The following is a 17577-nucleotide window of genomic DNA, read 5'->3' as shown; positions in this document are numbered from 1 at the left end:
CTTGGTTTTGGAATGCCTTGGTTTTGGAATGGACGTCCGGATCTGATTAAGTTTGAGAACCAAGGTACCACTGTAGCTATTAAGTTGTATGCACAACATGGAGATTCTTGAGTCAACCTCTTTAGAACATTATGGCATCTATCCGCCCTCTTTCCATACCTTAATCTCATTCCTATTCTATTCCTATCCTATTCCTGGATCAGGCCAAAGGGGCCTCACTATAGTCGTGGTCTCAAAGTGGCCAACAAGATGCTCCAGTGAGGAACCCTCAAGCAGGATTCGAGCACCAGAGCACTCCCCACTCATGCTTTACATTTTGTATTCTATGAATACTGGTCATTGACGATAATAAAGAGTTGAATAGTTTTGTATTGTACTCCTGTGCTCCACTCCATATTGCTGTTTTATTGTGCTCCTGTATTTGGCATTTTTATATTTTGTTGTTTGGTGGAGTTGGGGTTTTTCAGGGGAGATTGTGAAGCTGCTTTGTGGAGGAAGTTCCTCAAAAAGCAGTGGAACACATTTAAAAAACAACAACACGGAGTTAAGGGAAATCCTGAGCTTCTTTCAAATGATCGAAGCGTGAATTAGCTCGTTCCTTCATAGCGCAGTTCAAAGTGGTACTGTTCAATGTTCATTGTCTCGCAGGCTGCTTCCCACCCGCTAGGCCTCAGCCTGCTGACACTGGTGCCCCTTATTATCCCTCTCTGACCCTTTTCCCAGCACCAATTCAAGCTTCCCTTTTTGCTGGGCTTCTGAGGTCCCTTTTTTTAAGGGCTTCTCACCTCCCTTTTGTTACCTGAACAATAAGTAACCCAGGTAGTTAGTTATAAACTCAAAGGGAACAAGAGCCTGGTTGATAATTTATAGCAGCATCACAAATTTAAATGGAAAGTAAATATCAAGTTGTTAGCATTAAAAGAAAACCCAATCCCGGAGAACTGGGAAAGCAACATTCATGGGGGGGAATACCTCGATGTTCCAGTCCTAATGAGCCTTTTGCTTAAATGTTATTTTCCTTTTTTTATTTTGGTTTAACTTGCCCGCTTTCCAACATCTGTCTTCTTGCTATTCATTCTCTATGCTGCCTCCCCACCCCATTATTCCCCACCACTTCCTTGAGCAATGTTGAGCTGGGTTTCTGAGACCCATTCTTGGTACAAGAAAGAGGACCTTTGATCCCTTTGAAAACTAATTTGGGATTCCTGCTTCGGACCAAGCCCTGGACTCAAGATCACCACCGCTCACACCATCCCTGGTCTTTGAACCCTGAAGCCTGCATCTTTGTTGATTTCATTGAATAAATTGGACTTGGAAAGGACAGAGGAGGAAGAAAGGTAAGAACTGTTCCTCCTGGTAACATTTCCCCCCCTCTCTGTTGAATTTGGCCTTTAGGCTGGCCTGTGTACTGTGTGACACAACAAATATGATGTTGCAATTTGAGCCCAGAGCCCCAACAGCCGTTGCCATTCGCAGCAAAACAGAATCTAAATTTTACAAAACCCACATGCATTCTCCTCCACCACATCAGAAAATACAATCCACTTTCCTACTCCTGCCTTCCCAGGAGGGGAACTTAATATTGCAATTTTAAATTCTCCCCCACTCTTCTCTCTCTCTCTCTCTCTCTCTCTCACACACACACACACACACACACACACACAAAATTTTCAGTTTGCTCTTCAAGGAAATATTCACATTTTCCTCTTGGAAAACCCCCAATCCTAACACATTTTTAAAAGTGATGTTAAACACCCCATTTTAATTCTCCGCTTCTATAATTTGAACAAAGTAATGGCATTGAGAAGCAACAGAAAATGATTGTTCTCTATAGCACAGAGATTTTCAGGCTTTTAGGATTCTGTTCAGCGCTAGTCTACTGGCAATTACCGGCGCAGAGCATAGAGTTGTCTGAGGCTGCACATTGTAGGGTAAGATTGGTAATGGTGAACAAAACTTGCTTCCAATAAAGTTTTTCTGCCGTTACTGATCCTCTCCCAAGAGGAGGGGAGGTAGCCAACAGGGTGCCTTACAGATGTTTTTTGAGCCCAGCTCCCATCAGCCCCAGCCACATCTGTCGGGCATCACATTGGTTTGGAATGCTTGATCAGCTTTTAATATTTCTGCAGAAGGACACTCTTTGGGGGGAAAACCCACTGCTGGAGCAGATTTACAGCACTTAAGAGGGCTATATCGGTCTCCCCACTGATGTTTAAATTACATTCTTAGCTTCACTTGTCAGAATACTCGACTCTTACCAATGGAAATGCTGCTCTCATTCCTTTTTGTGCTGTATTAGTACAATAACTATCATGGCGGATAGGGCCTATGGATGGCTACTATAGCTGTGCTCTGCCTCCACAGTTAGAGGCAGCAAGGTTTTTGATTACCAGTTGCTAGAAACCACAGGAGGAGAGAGGGATCTTGTGTTCGAATCCTGCTTGCAGGTTTCCCTATGGGGCATCTGGCTGGCCACTGTGAGAAGAGGATGCTGGACTAGGTGGCCATTGGCCTGATCCAGCAAGCTTTTCTGATGTTGTTAGGATTGTTCCAAACACGTCCTGGGACTCTTTGTGAATGCAATGGCAACATCTTTTTCAGGGGAAGGGTTGTGTCTCAGGGGTAAAGCAACTGTATTGCATCCAAAGGTCCCAGGTTTAATCCCTGACAGCATCTCCAGGCTAGGTTGGGAATGTCACCTGCCCGAAACCCCAGAGAGCAGCTGCCAGTTAGTGTCAACAACACTGAGCTTGATGGACTGATAAGTCCTGACTCAGTATAAGGGAGCTGGTTTCTACGTGAGGCCGTGCCTGATTCCAGTTATTCTTCTGTCCCTTTCCTTTATGGGGGGGAAAAACCCCACCCTCTCCGCAGGGTGGGGGAAGGCCTGGTAAGCGGAATTAACTCAGCTGTAAAACCTGCCTAGGTACTTTTGGTGTTATCAGGACATTTGCTACAGCCAAAGTCCAAACTGCTTCAGTGGATTGAGCAAACTAATTATCTGGCATGGCTGAGCATGTGTTTGCTCTCTTCCTGAGCTGTGGGAAGCACGAGGTAGTTAGCTATAAAACATGAAATTTCTATGAAGCAACCCAGAGGTCAGCCTGCTAATGTTACAGACCCAAGTTTGGGATAGAACTGGATTGTGAACTTAAAACATCAGATTTGCTGTGCATGGCCTGATTGATCAGGCCTGAGACACAGTACAAAGTGAGGCAGCCACCTCAAGTGGTAGGTTTTGAATGCTATCATAAGCAGAACCTTGGAAAGACCTCTGGGGCATTGCTATGTTCTTGCCTTATCCCTGTTAACTTTATGCGCTTTGCACAGCAGAATTCCTGTTGGCTTGAACTTAATGATTAATTTATTTATACTCTGCCTTTTACTCTGGCAGGGACTAGAGGCAGCTTACAGATAAAAATAATAACTAAAAACATAGGAAAAAACCATTAAAATTAAACGTTGTTAGAATTAAAACTATATATAAAAATCTATTTAAAACACACAGATAATTACAATAAAAACAGTGTGGTGCCAGCTGTTTTGTTAAAAGCAGTCAGTTACTAAAAGCCAGTTGGAACAACAAACTCTTTATAGGGTATAGGGACCCCTGACCATTAGGTTCAGTCGTGGCAGACTCTGGGGTTGCGGCGCTCATCTCGCTTTATTGGCCGAGGGAGCCAGTGTACAGCTTCCGGGTCATGTGGCCAGCATGACTAAGCCGCTTCTGGCGAACCAGAGCAGCGCACGGAAACGCCGTTTACCTGTGAGTAAAAGAACAAAAAGGGGGCAGCCACTCTAACCTATTAAAAATAGTCAGTTCCTAAAATCCAGTTGGGACAAAAAATTCTTCACCTGCCACTAGAAGGGCAACGATGAGGCAGCCACTCTCAGCTATTACCACCCAAAGTCCCATAGCATTTTGGATGCATCCTCCAAAAGCTGTTGTATACATCTTAAATATAGTTAAGAACATAGGAAGAGCCGGCTGGATCAGAAGAGTGGCTCATCTCGTCCTGCATCCTGTTCTCACAGTGGCCAAGCAGATGTCCCTAGGGGGAAGCCCACAAGCAGGTTCTGAGCACCACACCACTCTCTCCTAAAATAGGAGCTCAAGGCAGAGTTCATAGCCCGGTCCCTCTCCACTTCATCTTCACAAGAACCCTCTGAGATAGGTCAGGCTGAAGGTTGGTGACAGGCCCAAGGTCACCAAGTGAGCTTTGTCACTGAGTGAGGATTTGAACGCAGGTCTACTCTGCCTCTCTAACTCAGTTTCCCCAAATCTTCCCACAGCACATAGTTAAACTATAGAACTCACTCCCACAGAAGGCAGTGATGGCCACCAACTTGGAAGACACCAAGAGAGGAATAGACAAATTCACATAGGAGAGGGCTGTTGATGGCTACTAGCTCTGCTTTCACACTCAGAGGCAGTAATGTTTCTGAATACCAGTTGTTGGAAATGGCAGAAGGTGGTTGTGCTCTTGTGCTTGAGTCCTGCTTTGAGGGTTTCCCTTAGGAGCACTTGGTTGACTACTGTGACGGCAGGATGCTGGACTAGATGGGGTATTTGCTTGGTCCAACAGGCTCATCTTATGTTCTTAACCTGGTTCCTTCCAGATGTTTTGTTTTTATAACTGCCATCAACTCCAGCATAATACAACCATGTAGATATGTTACCACCCAAAACAGCTGGGTGGCACCAAATTCGTGGATGCTGCTCTCACCAATACATCACACTCCCTCTCATTAAAACACACCAAGCAGATAAAGGTAGAACTAAGCTGGTTGTCTAAACCTGGTGGAGTGGTCTGGTGGAGTGGCTACAAGTGTGAACTGGTTCATCTCTGGTTCAGATTTCACATCAGTGGGCAGAGGGTCCGTCCAGACTGGTATGTGTGTGTGTCTGTGTTCTGCAACACGGCATTGATGCAATAACAGTGCACCAGTGATGGATTTATACTGGACCATCCACACTAAACCATTCTAGTTTATGGGTTGTTCTACTCTGCTTCCCTTGTGTTGCTGCTTTATTGCTTTCTAGAGGGGCACTTTAGCACTATAGTGCAACACCCTTCCTCCCCTGCTCAGAACATTTGTGGTATAAAAGGTTACAGGATATTACCAGGACATTACTGGAGATCCACTGAATGGAAAGGAATCAGCATGCCCACCCTAAAACCTGTGCAGGCACAAATAGTATTCAAAGCAGGATCGGTATAATTGGGTATAACATGCCCAATACCATCATAAAAATAACAATGAACCCAAAATTAAAAGGACATATGGGAGGCCCCTTAGAGAAGCCACTCTCTTAGCCTTGATCCTTTGCATATGAGAATAGTAATGCTACTGACCTACCTAGTAGGAGTGTCTCCACCCCCATCAATAAGCTGAGATCTGAGGTCTACTTCTGAGGGTCTTCTGGCGGTTCCTTTACTGCAAAAAGTGAAGTTACAAGGAACCAGGCAGAGGGCCTTCTCGTTGGTAGTGCCCTCCCTGTGGAATGCCCTCCCATCAGATGTCAGATTAAGAACTACACAACTTTTAGAAGACACCTGAAGGCAGCCCTGTATTGGGAAGTTTTTAACATTTGACGTTTTGTTATGTTTTTATATTCTGCTGGAGATAATGCATGTGAATATTAATAGTACTGGGCCACCTCATAGGGTTGCTGGAAGGATTACTGAGATAATGCCTGTGAAGTGCTTTGAATGCTCAAATATGCCATATGAAATGTTGTGTCCTCATAGTTGCAATCCATTTTTCATGAATACAGCCCACTAAGCATTGGAGGCATTTTAAACTTGCCATCACTTGAGAGCCCAGTGTGAACCCACCCGCAACGCTCCTTTCCAAATCCTAATAGCACGATCCTCCCCCTCTTTCACCTTTTCATGGATGTCCATCACAAAAGAGGAGAGGAGAACAGGTGTTCTCCTGACTCCTTTGGCTTCCTCTGAGAGGAGACACCTGACAAATCATCAAAAGTTAATGATCAAAAAGCTTATCTGAGCCTTTTCGTTTATAAATTTATAAGACAAAAGAGAAATAATAAAGCCACTGGATAATTAGTAACCAGCTCAGTCCTGAGGCTTTGGAAATCAAACTGACCCTAGATCTCGACACAGACTCTGGGAGAGGTGGAGGGGAAAGGTGGGGTGATGCAAGGGGTCATTTGGGAGTCGGGGAGTTTTAAAGATCGACCCCCAAAAGGGGAAATGAGCAAAGAAAGATGATTTGAGGGGGTGGATGCGGTTAAAAATAGGAGAAAGAAAGAAAATGCAAGACAAGAAGGAACAATGGTGGAAGAAAAGGACTTTTGGAGTCTTGAGGCCTTTCTCCTTCCACTCACAGGTAAGAAGAGCCTCTTGCTTTGCTTGTGACACTGGGCTCAGAAGCAAAAGCAGTACAGCTAATTAATGTGACTCCATTGGGATCTGCATCACAGGGGTGGCTATTGCAAGGTCTTTGCTTAGTTTTTGTCAATCTTTTTGTCCAACGTAGAGCTCAAACCTACATCCCTGAGATTAAGAGTTTCATGCTCTACCGAATGAGCTATCCCACAGATTCCCCACTGACCTGCCTTCCATTTGCTCCCAAAATCAGAGCTGTTGTCTTCACAAGCTCTCCCTATCAGTAACAGAAGGGGCTGTTTTTGCATTCATATTTTCCCCGAGGAGCCCTTCCGAAGGAGCTCATGTAAATCCCCTCCCTGCGTACAGAGATTCTCCCCCAGCCCCTAATAAATATTATTACATTTGACAACAGTCTGGAATTTGAAAAGAACATTTTTACTCCCCCCACCTCCAAATGGAGCTCATTTATAAGTAGGTTGTGGATATATTATGGTTAGCAAGAGTGGGAAAGAAAGTAAGGGAGATAGGAAAGAATGGTCACAACCTTCCTGCTAGGAACATTGGCATGAATTCCTAGGGAATCCTGTCTTTGTCCAAGGCTGGCAGCGCATACTTTGAACATGCCTGTTTTGTCAGTAACAACAAGATGGCTTATCTGAGTTCTTCGAGACTGAGGGCAAGAGTGTTGTGTGTTTGGGGAACATGTCTCATGATGGCAACTCTATGGCGCTTCATTTCACATCTTTGAACACTTCTGCTGTAGGAACAATTATGCGGACAGTTCCCCATGCTCATCAACCCCAACTGCCCGAAGATAGTTCCTTGCTTGCTCAGGTTTAGAAAAACGATTCTGGGTTCTTCTACCTCCCATGCAACATCTGAAATGGCGGACAGGATAAAAAAAAAGAGAGATGTTTGCTGAGTGAGTTCCAAAGTTATTCCTCACCTAAAGAAGTACCTCCTTATCTGAATTGGACTTTGGGGCACTCTGTTGGCATGGGCCTGAAATTTTAGGTTTTAACTATACCTTTTATTTAGAATCATCTCAGACAGGGAAGCTGGGTACTTGTCCAGTAGTTGTGCTACAACATGAATCGCTATGCCTTTAGATTGGCTGCTAGCACTAAGGAAAGGGTTAGGGTGATTTGAGAAGGTAGAGGATAAAAGGGGACAGACAGACAGAGAGAGAGAGAAAGAGAGAGATTAGGCAGGAGATGCCCTTACTGTAAGAGTCTTTCCACCACGGCTTTCTGGTGTGCAGCCTCTTCTGGGCTTAGGTTTTCCAGCTCCTTCATTATTGGCGGAGTGAAGTCTTCTCCATCGTCAGAGGTCTCCTCTTCGGACATCCTGGACTCCCCCATCCCATTGGCAAGAGCCGTGAGTTCTGTGCAGGGTTCTCTTTTCTCGACTTGGATGGTGCTGGCAGTCCGCTGCTGGCTGTCGCCATGCTGTGGGTAGGGGTCCGATTCCATCAGGGCTTTGATCAGTGTCTCCTTGCTCAGCCCAGATTCCAGGAGAGCCCCCAGCAGCTCCACCTGAAGATGAGTGAGTTTGGAAACCATGGTCTTTTAGTTCTGGCCGCTTCTCCTAAGGCCCGAGGTTTTTCCGACGTGCTCGACGCAGATCCCCGTGTTTGCTACACCATGTTTCTGAAGTCACCCGACGGAGCGAAATAGAAATGGCAGAAGGTTCAGCCTTTGCAAACCCCCCCCAACAAAAAAAATTCCCCAAGAGGGAAAAAAAAAGCAGCTTCAGACCCCCCACAACTGTCCTGAGTCAGTGCTGATAAAGGGACCCTCGCCTATCTGTTTACATTGGAGCAATGCAAATTCTCCAAGGTTCATATTTATCTGTGTGCTTAGGCAAGTTACTGAACTTTGGACTTCGGCATTGCAACAGCAGTTCACAAAGTGCCCAGGAAGGGAGGGAGAGTGAGAGGAAAAATAAGAGGGGGAAGAAGAGTGGAGGAAAAGGAGATGAGGCCGCACAGGAGACACCTCTTGAAGAAAAAGAAGGGACCAGGTGGTGGTGGAGAGGAGCAGGATCTGGGCATGGGAAGAAGTTTAATGGCATCTCCTAGAAAGGTACATAATAGAATGATACCAAGCTCAGTAGCAGAACATCTGCTCAGAAGCAGAAGCAGTCCCTGGCATCTCTAAGCAGAGTTGGGAAATAATCTTGCCTGAAACCCCGGAGAGCTGTTGCCAGTCAGTGTAGACAGTACTGGGTGAGATGGACCAATGGTCTGACTTGGTATAAGGTAGCTTCCTGTGTACCTTTGGGATGTGGCTGGAAAGTATAGAAAGGGCTGGCCTAGCACATTCTGGGGTGTAGATGGTCCTGTCCTCCTCAAATGGTTCTCTCCCTCAGCTCCTAACTCATTGGGTCCATCAGGAGATTGTCTTCTGGAAGAAGCCCCGTTGCAATGAAAATAAGCTGCGGAAGCGCATGGCCACGCTGTTCATGATAGATTTGACTTGAGGATGACAACCTATCTGTCCCACGCTCTGCTGCCACCAGGGATGGGTGGATCTGTCAGTCTTGGTTTCCCTCACTTGTTCATATTTCCAAGTGTAAATTCAGTTCTTCATATTTCCATATCAGTTTGTGTTGTTTTTTTAAAAGTCCTCATGAAAATTCATCAGAATTTTGGTGCAAATTTCTCCTAATTTGCACATTTTTTATTCTTCTTGTTGCTGTTTATATACAGCTTTTCCCCCAGACTCCTACTCAAGGGGACTTACACAAATTAAAACAACACAGATGAAATACAAAAAGCTAAAAAGATGATAGTTTAAAAGTAATTGGACTAATAAATTAAAACAATATACAAATTTCTATGCAATTTTCCATAATATGTTATATGTCCCTATGTTATTTTCTCCTAATGTATGCATGTTAATGCACACTTTATCCCAGTCAATACAATTTTCTTTTTCACATTCGCTGGCTAGAGAACTGCACTGCAAAATTTGTAAAAGTGCACATTTTGAAGGATGGTTCTGCATTTCAGTCTGTGTATTGTTTCAGAAAGTGCAAATTCAGTAGGACTGCCTTTATAGGAGAACCAAAATGACTTCCAATGAAAAACAAACCTGAGTAATGCAATTCCCAGGGCAGTTCTGCAATTACACATTTCCATCCATGTTTTAAAAAATAAGATAAAAGACAAGTACGGTATACACTGAGGAGATGTGATAGCCCTATATTCAAATATCTAAAGGGTTTTCACATGGAGAATGGATCAAGCTTGTTTTCTCCTACTTCAGATGCTAGGACCCAAACCAATGGATTCAAAGTTACAAGAAAGGAGATTTCAACTTAACATCAGGATGAATTTTCTGACAGTAAGTGCTATTTGACAATGGAACAGACTCCCAAGAGAGGTGGTAAAACTCTTCTTCGTTGGAGGTTTTCAAACAGAAGATGGATGGCCATCTGTCATGTATGATCTAGTTGAGATTCCAGCGTTGCAAGGAGGGACTAGATGACCCTCAGGATCCCTTCCAACTCTACAATTATTATTATTTTTTAATTCTATTATCAGGCAGGCACCTTCACAGTACTCTCTGGCACCTGCTTACAACATTTTGGTTTAGACAAGTCTATCCAGATGTTCAGAAAGTTGATTAGAGTTTTAATCTATTTTTAGTCTATTATTTTAACTTTTCAAAAGTGTTAAATTCCTGTATTGTTGCTAATTATTCTTATTGATAATCTTAGGTAAAGGTAAAGGGACCCCTGACCATTAGGTCCAGTCGTGACCGACTCTGGGGTTGCAGCGCTCATCTCGCTTTATTGGCCGAGGGAGCCGGCGTACAGCTTCTGGGTCATGTGGCCAGCACGACTGAGCCGCTTCTGGCGAACCAGAGCAGCGCACGGAAACGCCGTTTACCTTCCCACCGGAGCGGTACCTATTTATCTACTTGCACTTTGACTTGCTTTCGAACTGCTAGGTTGGCAGGAGCAGGGACCGAGCAATGGGAGCTCACCCCGTCGCGGGGATTCGAACGGCTGACCTTCTGATCGGCAAGTCCTAGGCTCTGTGGTTTGACCCACAGCGCCACCCGCGTCCCTTGATTGATAATCATACCATAATCTTATTGTTTATTTATTATAATTATTATAGTAACACTTTGAACTTAGCCTATTAACACTTCCACTCCTCTTTTGCAAAAGAGCCCAGGTTGGGAAATAAAGCAGGAAAACAGAGCTTTTAAAAAACATGTAGGAACATCTGAAAACATTTCAAAGCAATTCAGTATCCTCACAGTAAATAATTTAATGGCTGCCAACAGTGCTATTTTTCTAGAAAAGGAGGTGCCACTGCCAGAACTCACCATGAATGCCACCCTTGTTCTCTTAGAATGACAATGGTGCCCACCTGAGAGCTGCTGGAACTCAGTTCCGGCTGAAAAAAAAGCCCTGGTTGCCAGTAGCAGTATCTGTCAGCCTTCAAAGGCCTGGGTGAACATGATTATTTTTTTTTATAAAAAATCTTCCTGAATGCTGTTAAGGAGGGAGACAGATGCACCTCTCCTACTGGGAAGGTGTTCCACAAACAGGGAGCCACCACTGTGAAGACCCTGTAGTTTATCAGCACCAACTGGACAGTTCCATGTTGTGGCACCACCAGCAGGGCCTCCCCTGCTGATCATAAGGCCCAAGATGGTTGATATTGAAGAAGGTGGCCTGCCCTTGGATACCCTAGGTTTCAACCTTTTTGAGTCCACGGCTCCCTTGACCAACTACAGTGGTACATCGGGTTACATACGCTGTTCTTCAGGATGAGAACAGAAATTGTGCTCGGGCGGCCTGGCGGCAGCAGGAGACCCCATTAGCTAAAGTGGTGCTTCAGGTTAAGAACAGTTTCAGGTTAAGAACGGACCTCTGGAACGAATTAAGTACTTAACCCGAGGTACCACTGTACATTCTTTCTGTGGCACCCCTGTGGGGCTCAGGAGCCCAGTTATGTCACCCCTCACCTGCAGAGTTGGCAGCCTCTCACCCTTTTTCGAATACCCTCCCTTGTGGAGTGTTCCCTCTTCCTCCTCTCCCCCCTCCTTGGGAGTCCTCTGGGCAGCCACTGCTGCTGCCCCTGGTTTCTTGGCTTTGCCCCCAGCCACAAAGAGAGGTGCTTTCTCCCACTGCCCCACAGGGGCCTGGGACTTCTCTGTCCATTCCCAGCAGCAAGGGCTGGTGGACTGGCTGGGATCCCTCACCCGCTTGCTTGCTTACTCCAAGGCCACCTGAGTTCCTGGCAACCAGCACCCCCTGGCCAGCCCCAGAGGCACCATTTGCCTGGGGAACTTGTAGCCAGGGCTGTTGCACAAACAGCCACACAAGCCTTTGGGAGGCAGAGACGCAAGAGGACATCAGAGGAGGGAGGGAAGGAAAGAGGAACAGAGGCCAGTGTTTTCCCATGGCTCCCCTGACCATCATTCAAGGCACCCCAGGGTGCCACGGCCCACTGGTTGAAAACCATTGCCCTCGTGCTTTAATAGACAATCTGTGTATTACATACTCCTATTTGGCAGCTCAGGTACACAAAATGAAAGAGCTCTTGACAGATCTCATCCTCCCCTTTACTTCCTGGCCTGTGATTATCCCATTATAGAACCAAGCCAGGCGTCTCCCTTGATGACTGGGCTGGTAGCTCCACCCAAAGTTTCTACGCCCACCTGTCCACAGCAGCTGACAGGTAACTTATACAACCTGGCCGGAACCAGCTTTCCGCAGGGAAACTTGCCATGTCCAGGGCTTGGCTTATGGTTTAAAAGGTTTTTGGTCAAGTGGTCCTCAAGGCAATATATATTGATAGCCATCTGTCAGGGATTCTTTAGTTATGATTCCTGCAGGGAGCTGGACCAAATTACCTTTTGAGTCTCTTCTAACTCTAACATTCTATGATGGCGACTTACAACAGATCAGTCTTCACCAACCTGATGCATGCCCGCACCCATGTTTTTTGGACTACATCTCCCATCATCTTACCTTTCCATCCCTTACCTTTCCCGCCCCGACCTGGCCACAGTGATCCATGCGACGGTCACCTCCAGGCTTGACTACTGTAATTCGCTCTACGCGGGGCTGCCCTTGAAGCTGTCCCAGAAACTCCAGCGGGTGCAGAATGCTGCAGCGAGGCTCCTCACAGGGTCTCTGCCATGGGAGCATATTCACCCAGTGCTTTTCCAGCTGCACTGGCTCCTGGTGGAGTACAGGGTCAGATTTAAGGTGCTGGTTTTGACCTTTAAAGCCCTTCACGGCCTAGGACCCTCGTATCTACGGGACCGCCTCTCCCGGTATGCCCCACGGAGAGCCTCAAGGTCCATAAATAGCAACACCCTAGTGGTCCCGAGCCCTAAGGAAGTTAGATTAGCTTCAACCAGAGCCCAGGGCCTTTTCAACACTGGCTCCGGCCTGGTGGAACGCTCTGCCTCATGAGACCAGGGCCCTGCAGGATCTGATTTCTTTCCGCAGGGCCTGTAAGACAGAGTTGTTCCACCTGGCCTTTGGCTTGGAGCCAATTTGATTCCCTCCCCCTCTTTCTTTTTTCTTTTCCTTTCTCCTCCTGCGATGAGGCTACAGTTTAATATTTTAATGTTTCAATATTTTAATTTTGTTTTTAAGTTGTATTCATTCAACTTGTTTTTTATTATTGCTTGTTAGTCGCCCTGAGCCCGGCCTTGGCTGGGGAGGGCGGGGTATAAAAATTATTATGATTATGATTATGATTATTATCAGCCCCATCCAGCATGGCTGTGCTTCCATTAACCCCAGCATCGCTCAGCTGTGCTGGCAGGGCCTGATGGGAGCTGTAGTGCAAAAGATGCTTTAAATGTGCGAGGCGTATGCAGCCAAGCGAACACATGCAACTGCTTCAGCGGAGGTGCTGAGTTGGGGCTAAAGAATTTTAGAAGCAGTGAGCAAATCCAAGAAACACAGGGCTGGGGGTTTCTGTCCTCGACTGCCGGATTTCTGATTCTTCTTTTATCCAGGACGGAAAGGCAAGAAGACCGAAGAAAAATGTGGATAGGATGTGCACATTGTTGGTATCGGAAAGAAGAGTGCCACTTAGTGGCCAAACTGACCTGTAGCACTACTTTGAAACAGCCTGTTTGATGCATGGGATGCAGGAGTGACAAACTTTTTCAAGCGGAGGGCCACAGTCCCTTCTGAGCAACCTTACGAGGGCCACATGCTAAAAGTGGGCAAGGCCAGAGGCAGAATAAAAAGTGGGTGGAACAATGAGTGCAAACTTTGTACAGTAGGCTTGTTTCTACACACCTCACTCTCTCCTCCACCCAGACAAGCAAGAGGCATGATCGGAATTCAAGGGCACGTTAGGGCTGGGTGATATCTGATTTTCAACATCACCAGTTGAAACATATTGAAATATATTTCAATATATCACCAGCTAAACATCGCAATGTACTTATATATCACCATGTCTGAAAGAAGGATGGAGCTATGTAGATGCATTGGCTGGCTTCACAGTTTTCCCCATATTGTGTATTTTTGCTTGCACACACACACAGTTTCACAATACAGTATATTGCCAGGTCAAAAACTATGAAACCAATATCACAATGTGGACTTCAAAACGGTTTTGGAGGATATATCACCCAGTCCTATTGTGGATATAATTGGATCTCACCTAGTGACTCTAATGCCACTTCGAGAGACTTGGGTTTTTTTTACTGGATAGTGAGGTACATAATAAACAAATAAATAAATGTATATTAAAATTGTGTAGATCCGTCTTATATTTTTTACATTTTACTGCACCTAGAAAGCACATGCTAAGGAAATTCCTCCCCCCCCCCCCCAAGTATTCTGGGCACTGTAGTTTTCCCCTCACAGAGTTACAGTTCTAACAAGCCTTAACAAACTACTATACCCATAATGTTTGTGGGGGCGGGGGCGGAAATGCCTTTTGAATGTGAGAAGAGGATCCTGGACCAGGTGGGCCTTCTGTCTGATCTAGCAGGCTCTTCTTATATTTTTAGGAAGCGACAGAACATGCCCAGTTCAAAACAAAGAATTATGTATGCAGTTAAACTATCAAAGGTCCAGAGTCCAGAATGTGGGTAGGCAAACTAAGGCCCGGGGGCTGGATCCGGCCCAATTGCCTTCTAAATCCGGCCCGCAGACAGTCTGGGAATCAGTGTGTTTTTACACGAGTAGAATGTGTCCTTTTGTTTAAAATGCATCTCTGGGTTATTTGTGGGGCATAGGAATTCGTTCATTCTCCCCCCCCCCCCAAAAAAAATATAGTCAGGCCCCAGACAAGGTCTGAGGGACAGTGGCCCCCTGCTGGAAAAGTTTGCTGACACCTGGTCCAGACAGCATTGAAAGCCACAGGTCCTTTATCACCTCAATGCCACCATGAGCACAAGTCATTGGTGACGCACAATAAAATGGACTTTGGAGGAGGGGCTCAAAGGCTGCTACTCAAGTGTTAGATTCAGTTCCCTGTTAAAAAAGGAAGCCACCTTGTGTACTGACCTTTTCATTCTCTAGGAATCATTTCAAACCAAAGCAGCCTCAGACAAACCCAAGTGCCCTTAACTATCAAACCACTAAAATTGGTTCCCAGTGATGAATCAACCTGTAGCTGGTGCCCCAAGGCAAGCTTGCAGCCTAGCAGAGCTGTCTCCTCCAGAACTACTCTCAAAGAAGCCCTGCTTACGTCAGCAGTAAAACAAGTGTAAAATGAGCAGCAGTTAAAAGACATGTGCAAAATTGTGAAACTTGGGCTCCAGCCTGTTTCACTTCATGTCTCTTCCCCCCCCCCCCCCATTTTCCCTTCAATGTGGGAAACATTCATTTGCCATAGGCCAGACGACGACTAGCCCAGTTTCCATCCCATCCCAGTGGGGGAAAAAGACTGCTGAGGAGGAGCAGATGAGGCTTAACAGTGTTTAAAGTAGATGAAGCAATTCCACTCATTATCATTATGGTAATAATAGTAATTATGCCATTAACCTTTCTAGCAACTTTCCCAAGAGAGCCAGCGAGTGCTGTAATGCAGACACATCATAATGATGCTGTGGTCATACAGCCTGCAATCTTCAAACCACTTACTCTGAAGTAGTCTTATTAAAGTCCCTTGGTCACTTCTCAAGGGTAAGAAGTGGGAAGAGACTCTGTTTAATGTGTTCACTTCAGGGTTCTGGAGTGATAGGGAGTGTGCATACTCTCTGTGTGTGTCGTGATATCTTTTCCAGCCCCCCCCCCCCCCCGATAAACAGAATCATTTGGCAGGTGTGGGAAATGCATTATTTTTCTGTATTATTAAAACTGCAGAAATGGCAGTTCTACTGGGTTTTATCCAACTAAATTTTTTCTCAGAGTAGATCAATTGAAATTAATGGGCCTAAATTAGTCTGAGCATTAATTTCAGTGGACCTACCCTGAGGACACTTGACTATCACTATCTTCAGTTGTATTGCAGCAAATTAAGGGTGCACAATGAAAGCTGATTTGGAGAGCAAGAGCCTGCTGGTTAAGGCCAAAGGGGAACCCACCCAGCTCAGCTACCTGTTCTCATAGTAGCCAACCTGATTCCCCAAAGAAAAGCCCTCGACCAGGACCAGAGAACATCAGCACTACTCTCCTCAATTGTGATTCCCAGCAAATGGTCTTCAGAAGCATACTGCCTCCTAGTATTATCAACCTTGGTGAAAGTCAGTGTAAAGAGAGAGAAAAAGGATAAAAAAGTTTTACTTTTTTTAAATACAATGATTGTATTTACAATGATTGTATTGTTTAAATTGAAAAATATTTATTTCATTACAGAAAATATAAATCTGTATATATGATATAGTATATTATAAATTTATGTCATCTTCTTTTCTTCTTCTTTGAATTTATATACTGCCCTATACCCAGAAGCCTCAGGACGGTTCACAGAACAAAATCAAAATATAAAAGCACAAAATATATATAGAGGACCCTCTGGATACAAATTTAATTCATTCCAGGGGTACGTGTGCACTCCAAAAAATCTGTATCCAGATGTGCCTGTTCTGCGCATGTGCGCGGGGCAGTAGCCCACTTCTGCGAATGGGGTGGTGGCCCGCTTCTGCACGTGCGTGACCGGTGGTAGCCTGCTTCTGCGCATGTGCGGCCGGCAGGAGCCCGCTCCTGTGCAGGTGTGGCCACCGAAAGCCTTCCTGTTACTTCCGGGTTCGCTGCGTGTGTATCCTGAAGAATATGCAACCAAAGAGGTACGTAACCTGAGGTTCCACTGTAATCGAAATAAAAACAACCCAATAACTGCCCCTCCAAAAAACACCCACATTTTAAAAGGGCATAGGATATCAGTCAAATCAACCAAAGGCCTGGTTAAAAAGGAACTTTTTTGCCTGGTGCCTAAAAGTGTATAATGAAGGTGCCAGGTGAACTTCTCTGGGGAAAGCAATCTACGGATGGGGAGCCACTGCAGAGAAGGCCCGTTTTTGTGTTGCCACCCTCCAGACCACTCTAGAAGGAGGCACATGAAGAAGGACCTCAGAAGATGATCTCAGGATCTGGGTAGGTTCATATGGAAAGTGGCGGTCCTTGAGGTATTGTGGTCAAGGCTTTATAGGTCAAAACCAGCACTTTGATTTGGGCCCGGAAACTAATTGGTAGCCAGTGCAGTCGGACCAGGATCGGTGTAATATCCTCAAACTGTCTTGCTCCGGTGAGCAACCTGGCTGCTGAATTCTTCAGTAGCTGAAGTTTCCGAACCGTCTTCAGAGGCAGCCCTACGTATAATGCATTGCAGTGATCTAACCTTGGAGTAACCAGAGCATAGACAACAATAGTTAGGCTATCCCTGTCCAGATAGGAGCGTAGCTGGGCCACCAGCCAAAGCTGATGGAAGGCAATCTGGGCCACTGAGACCACCTGAGCCTCGAGCGACAGCAAAGGATCCTGGAGTACCCCCAAGTTACGAACCTGCTCCTTCAAAGGAAGTGTAACCCCTTCAAGAGCAGGTGACCTCCCAGCCATCTGGTCTAGGGAACCAGCCACTAACAGTGCCTCAATCTTATCTGGATTTAGTTTCAGTTTGTTGGCTTTCTTCCAGTCCATTACCGAGTCAAGACACTGATCCAGCACTTCCATTGCCTCACCTGCAGATGTAAAGGAGAAATAGAGCCAAGTGTCATCAGCATACTGCTGACAATGTACTCCAAATCTCCGGATAACCCCACCCAGTGGATTCATG

At 45.6% G+C, this 17577-nt stretch overlaps 1 protein-coding gene and 1 long non-coding RNA gene across 12 annotated transcripts in view; one reads left to right on the top strand and one right to left on the bottom strand.

Moving 5' to 3' along the window:
- Positions 1–17577, bottom strand: part of HNF1A (HNF1 homeobox A) — a gene marked incomplete at its 5' end in the record, with an annotated part of 42700 nt that overhangs the window by 12806 nt on the left and 12317 nt on the right. Inside the window, one exon of one of the 5 annotated variants that reach the window (XM_080986304.1) lies at positions 7584–7921. The exons of 2 other annotated variants lie outside the window; for them this stretch is intronic. In XM_080986304.1, the coding sequence (XP_080842430.1) occupies positions 7584–7921 (338 nt within the window). Of the gene's footprint in view, positions 1–540; positions 599–2258; positions 3589–7583; positions 7922–17577 lie in introns of those variants that run through there. 2 more of the 5 variants (XM_080986307.1, XM_080986308.1) reach the window with 2 other exon arrangements.
- On the top strand, positions 674–16213 carry LOC308466026. Of its 7 annotated transcripts, XR_013980604.1 has the most exons (5): positions 3652–6357; positions 7621–7736; positions 9629–9706; positions 10083–10269; positions 13358–16213. It is a non-coding gene; the product is annotated as an uncharacterized lncRNA (long non-coding RNA). The 7 variants fall into 7 exon arrangements; XR_013980602.1 differs by lacking the exons at positions 3652–6357; positions 7621–7736 and adding an exon at positions 674–1337; XR_013980603.1 differs by lacking the exon at positions 7621–7736.

This window comes from Podarcis pityusensis, assembly GCF_964106645.2.
Source record: "Podarcis pityusensis genome assembly, chromosome: 16".
NCBI classification, from domain to species: domain Eukaryota; kingdom Metazoa; phylum Chordata; class Lepidosauria; order Squamata; family Lacertidae; genus Podarcis; species Podarcis pityusensis.
The sequence above is the reverse complement of the archived record's forward strand: the minus strand, read 5'-3'. Positions and strand labels throughout refer to the sequence as shown.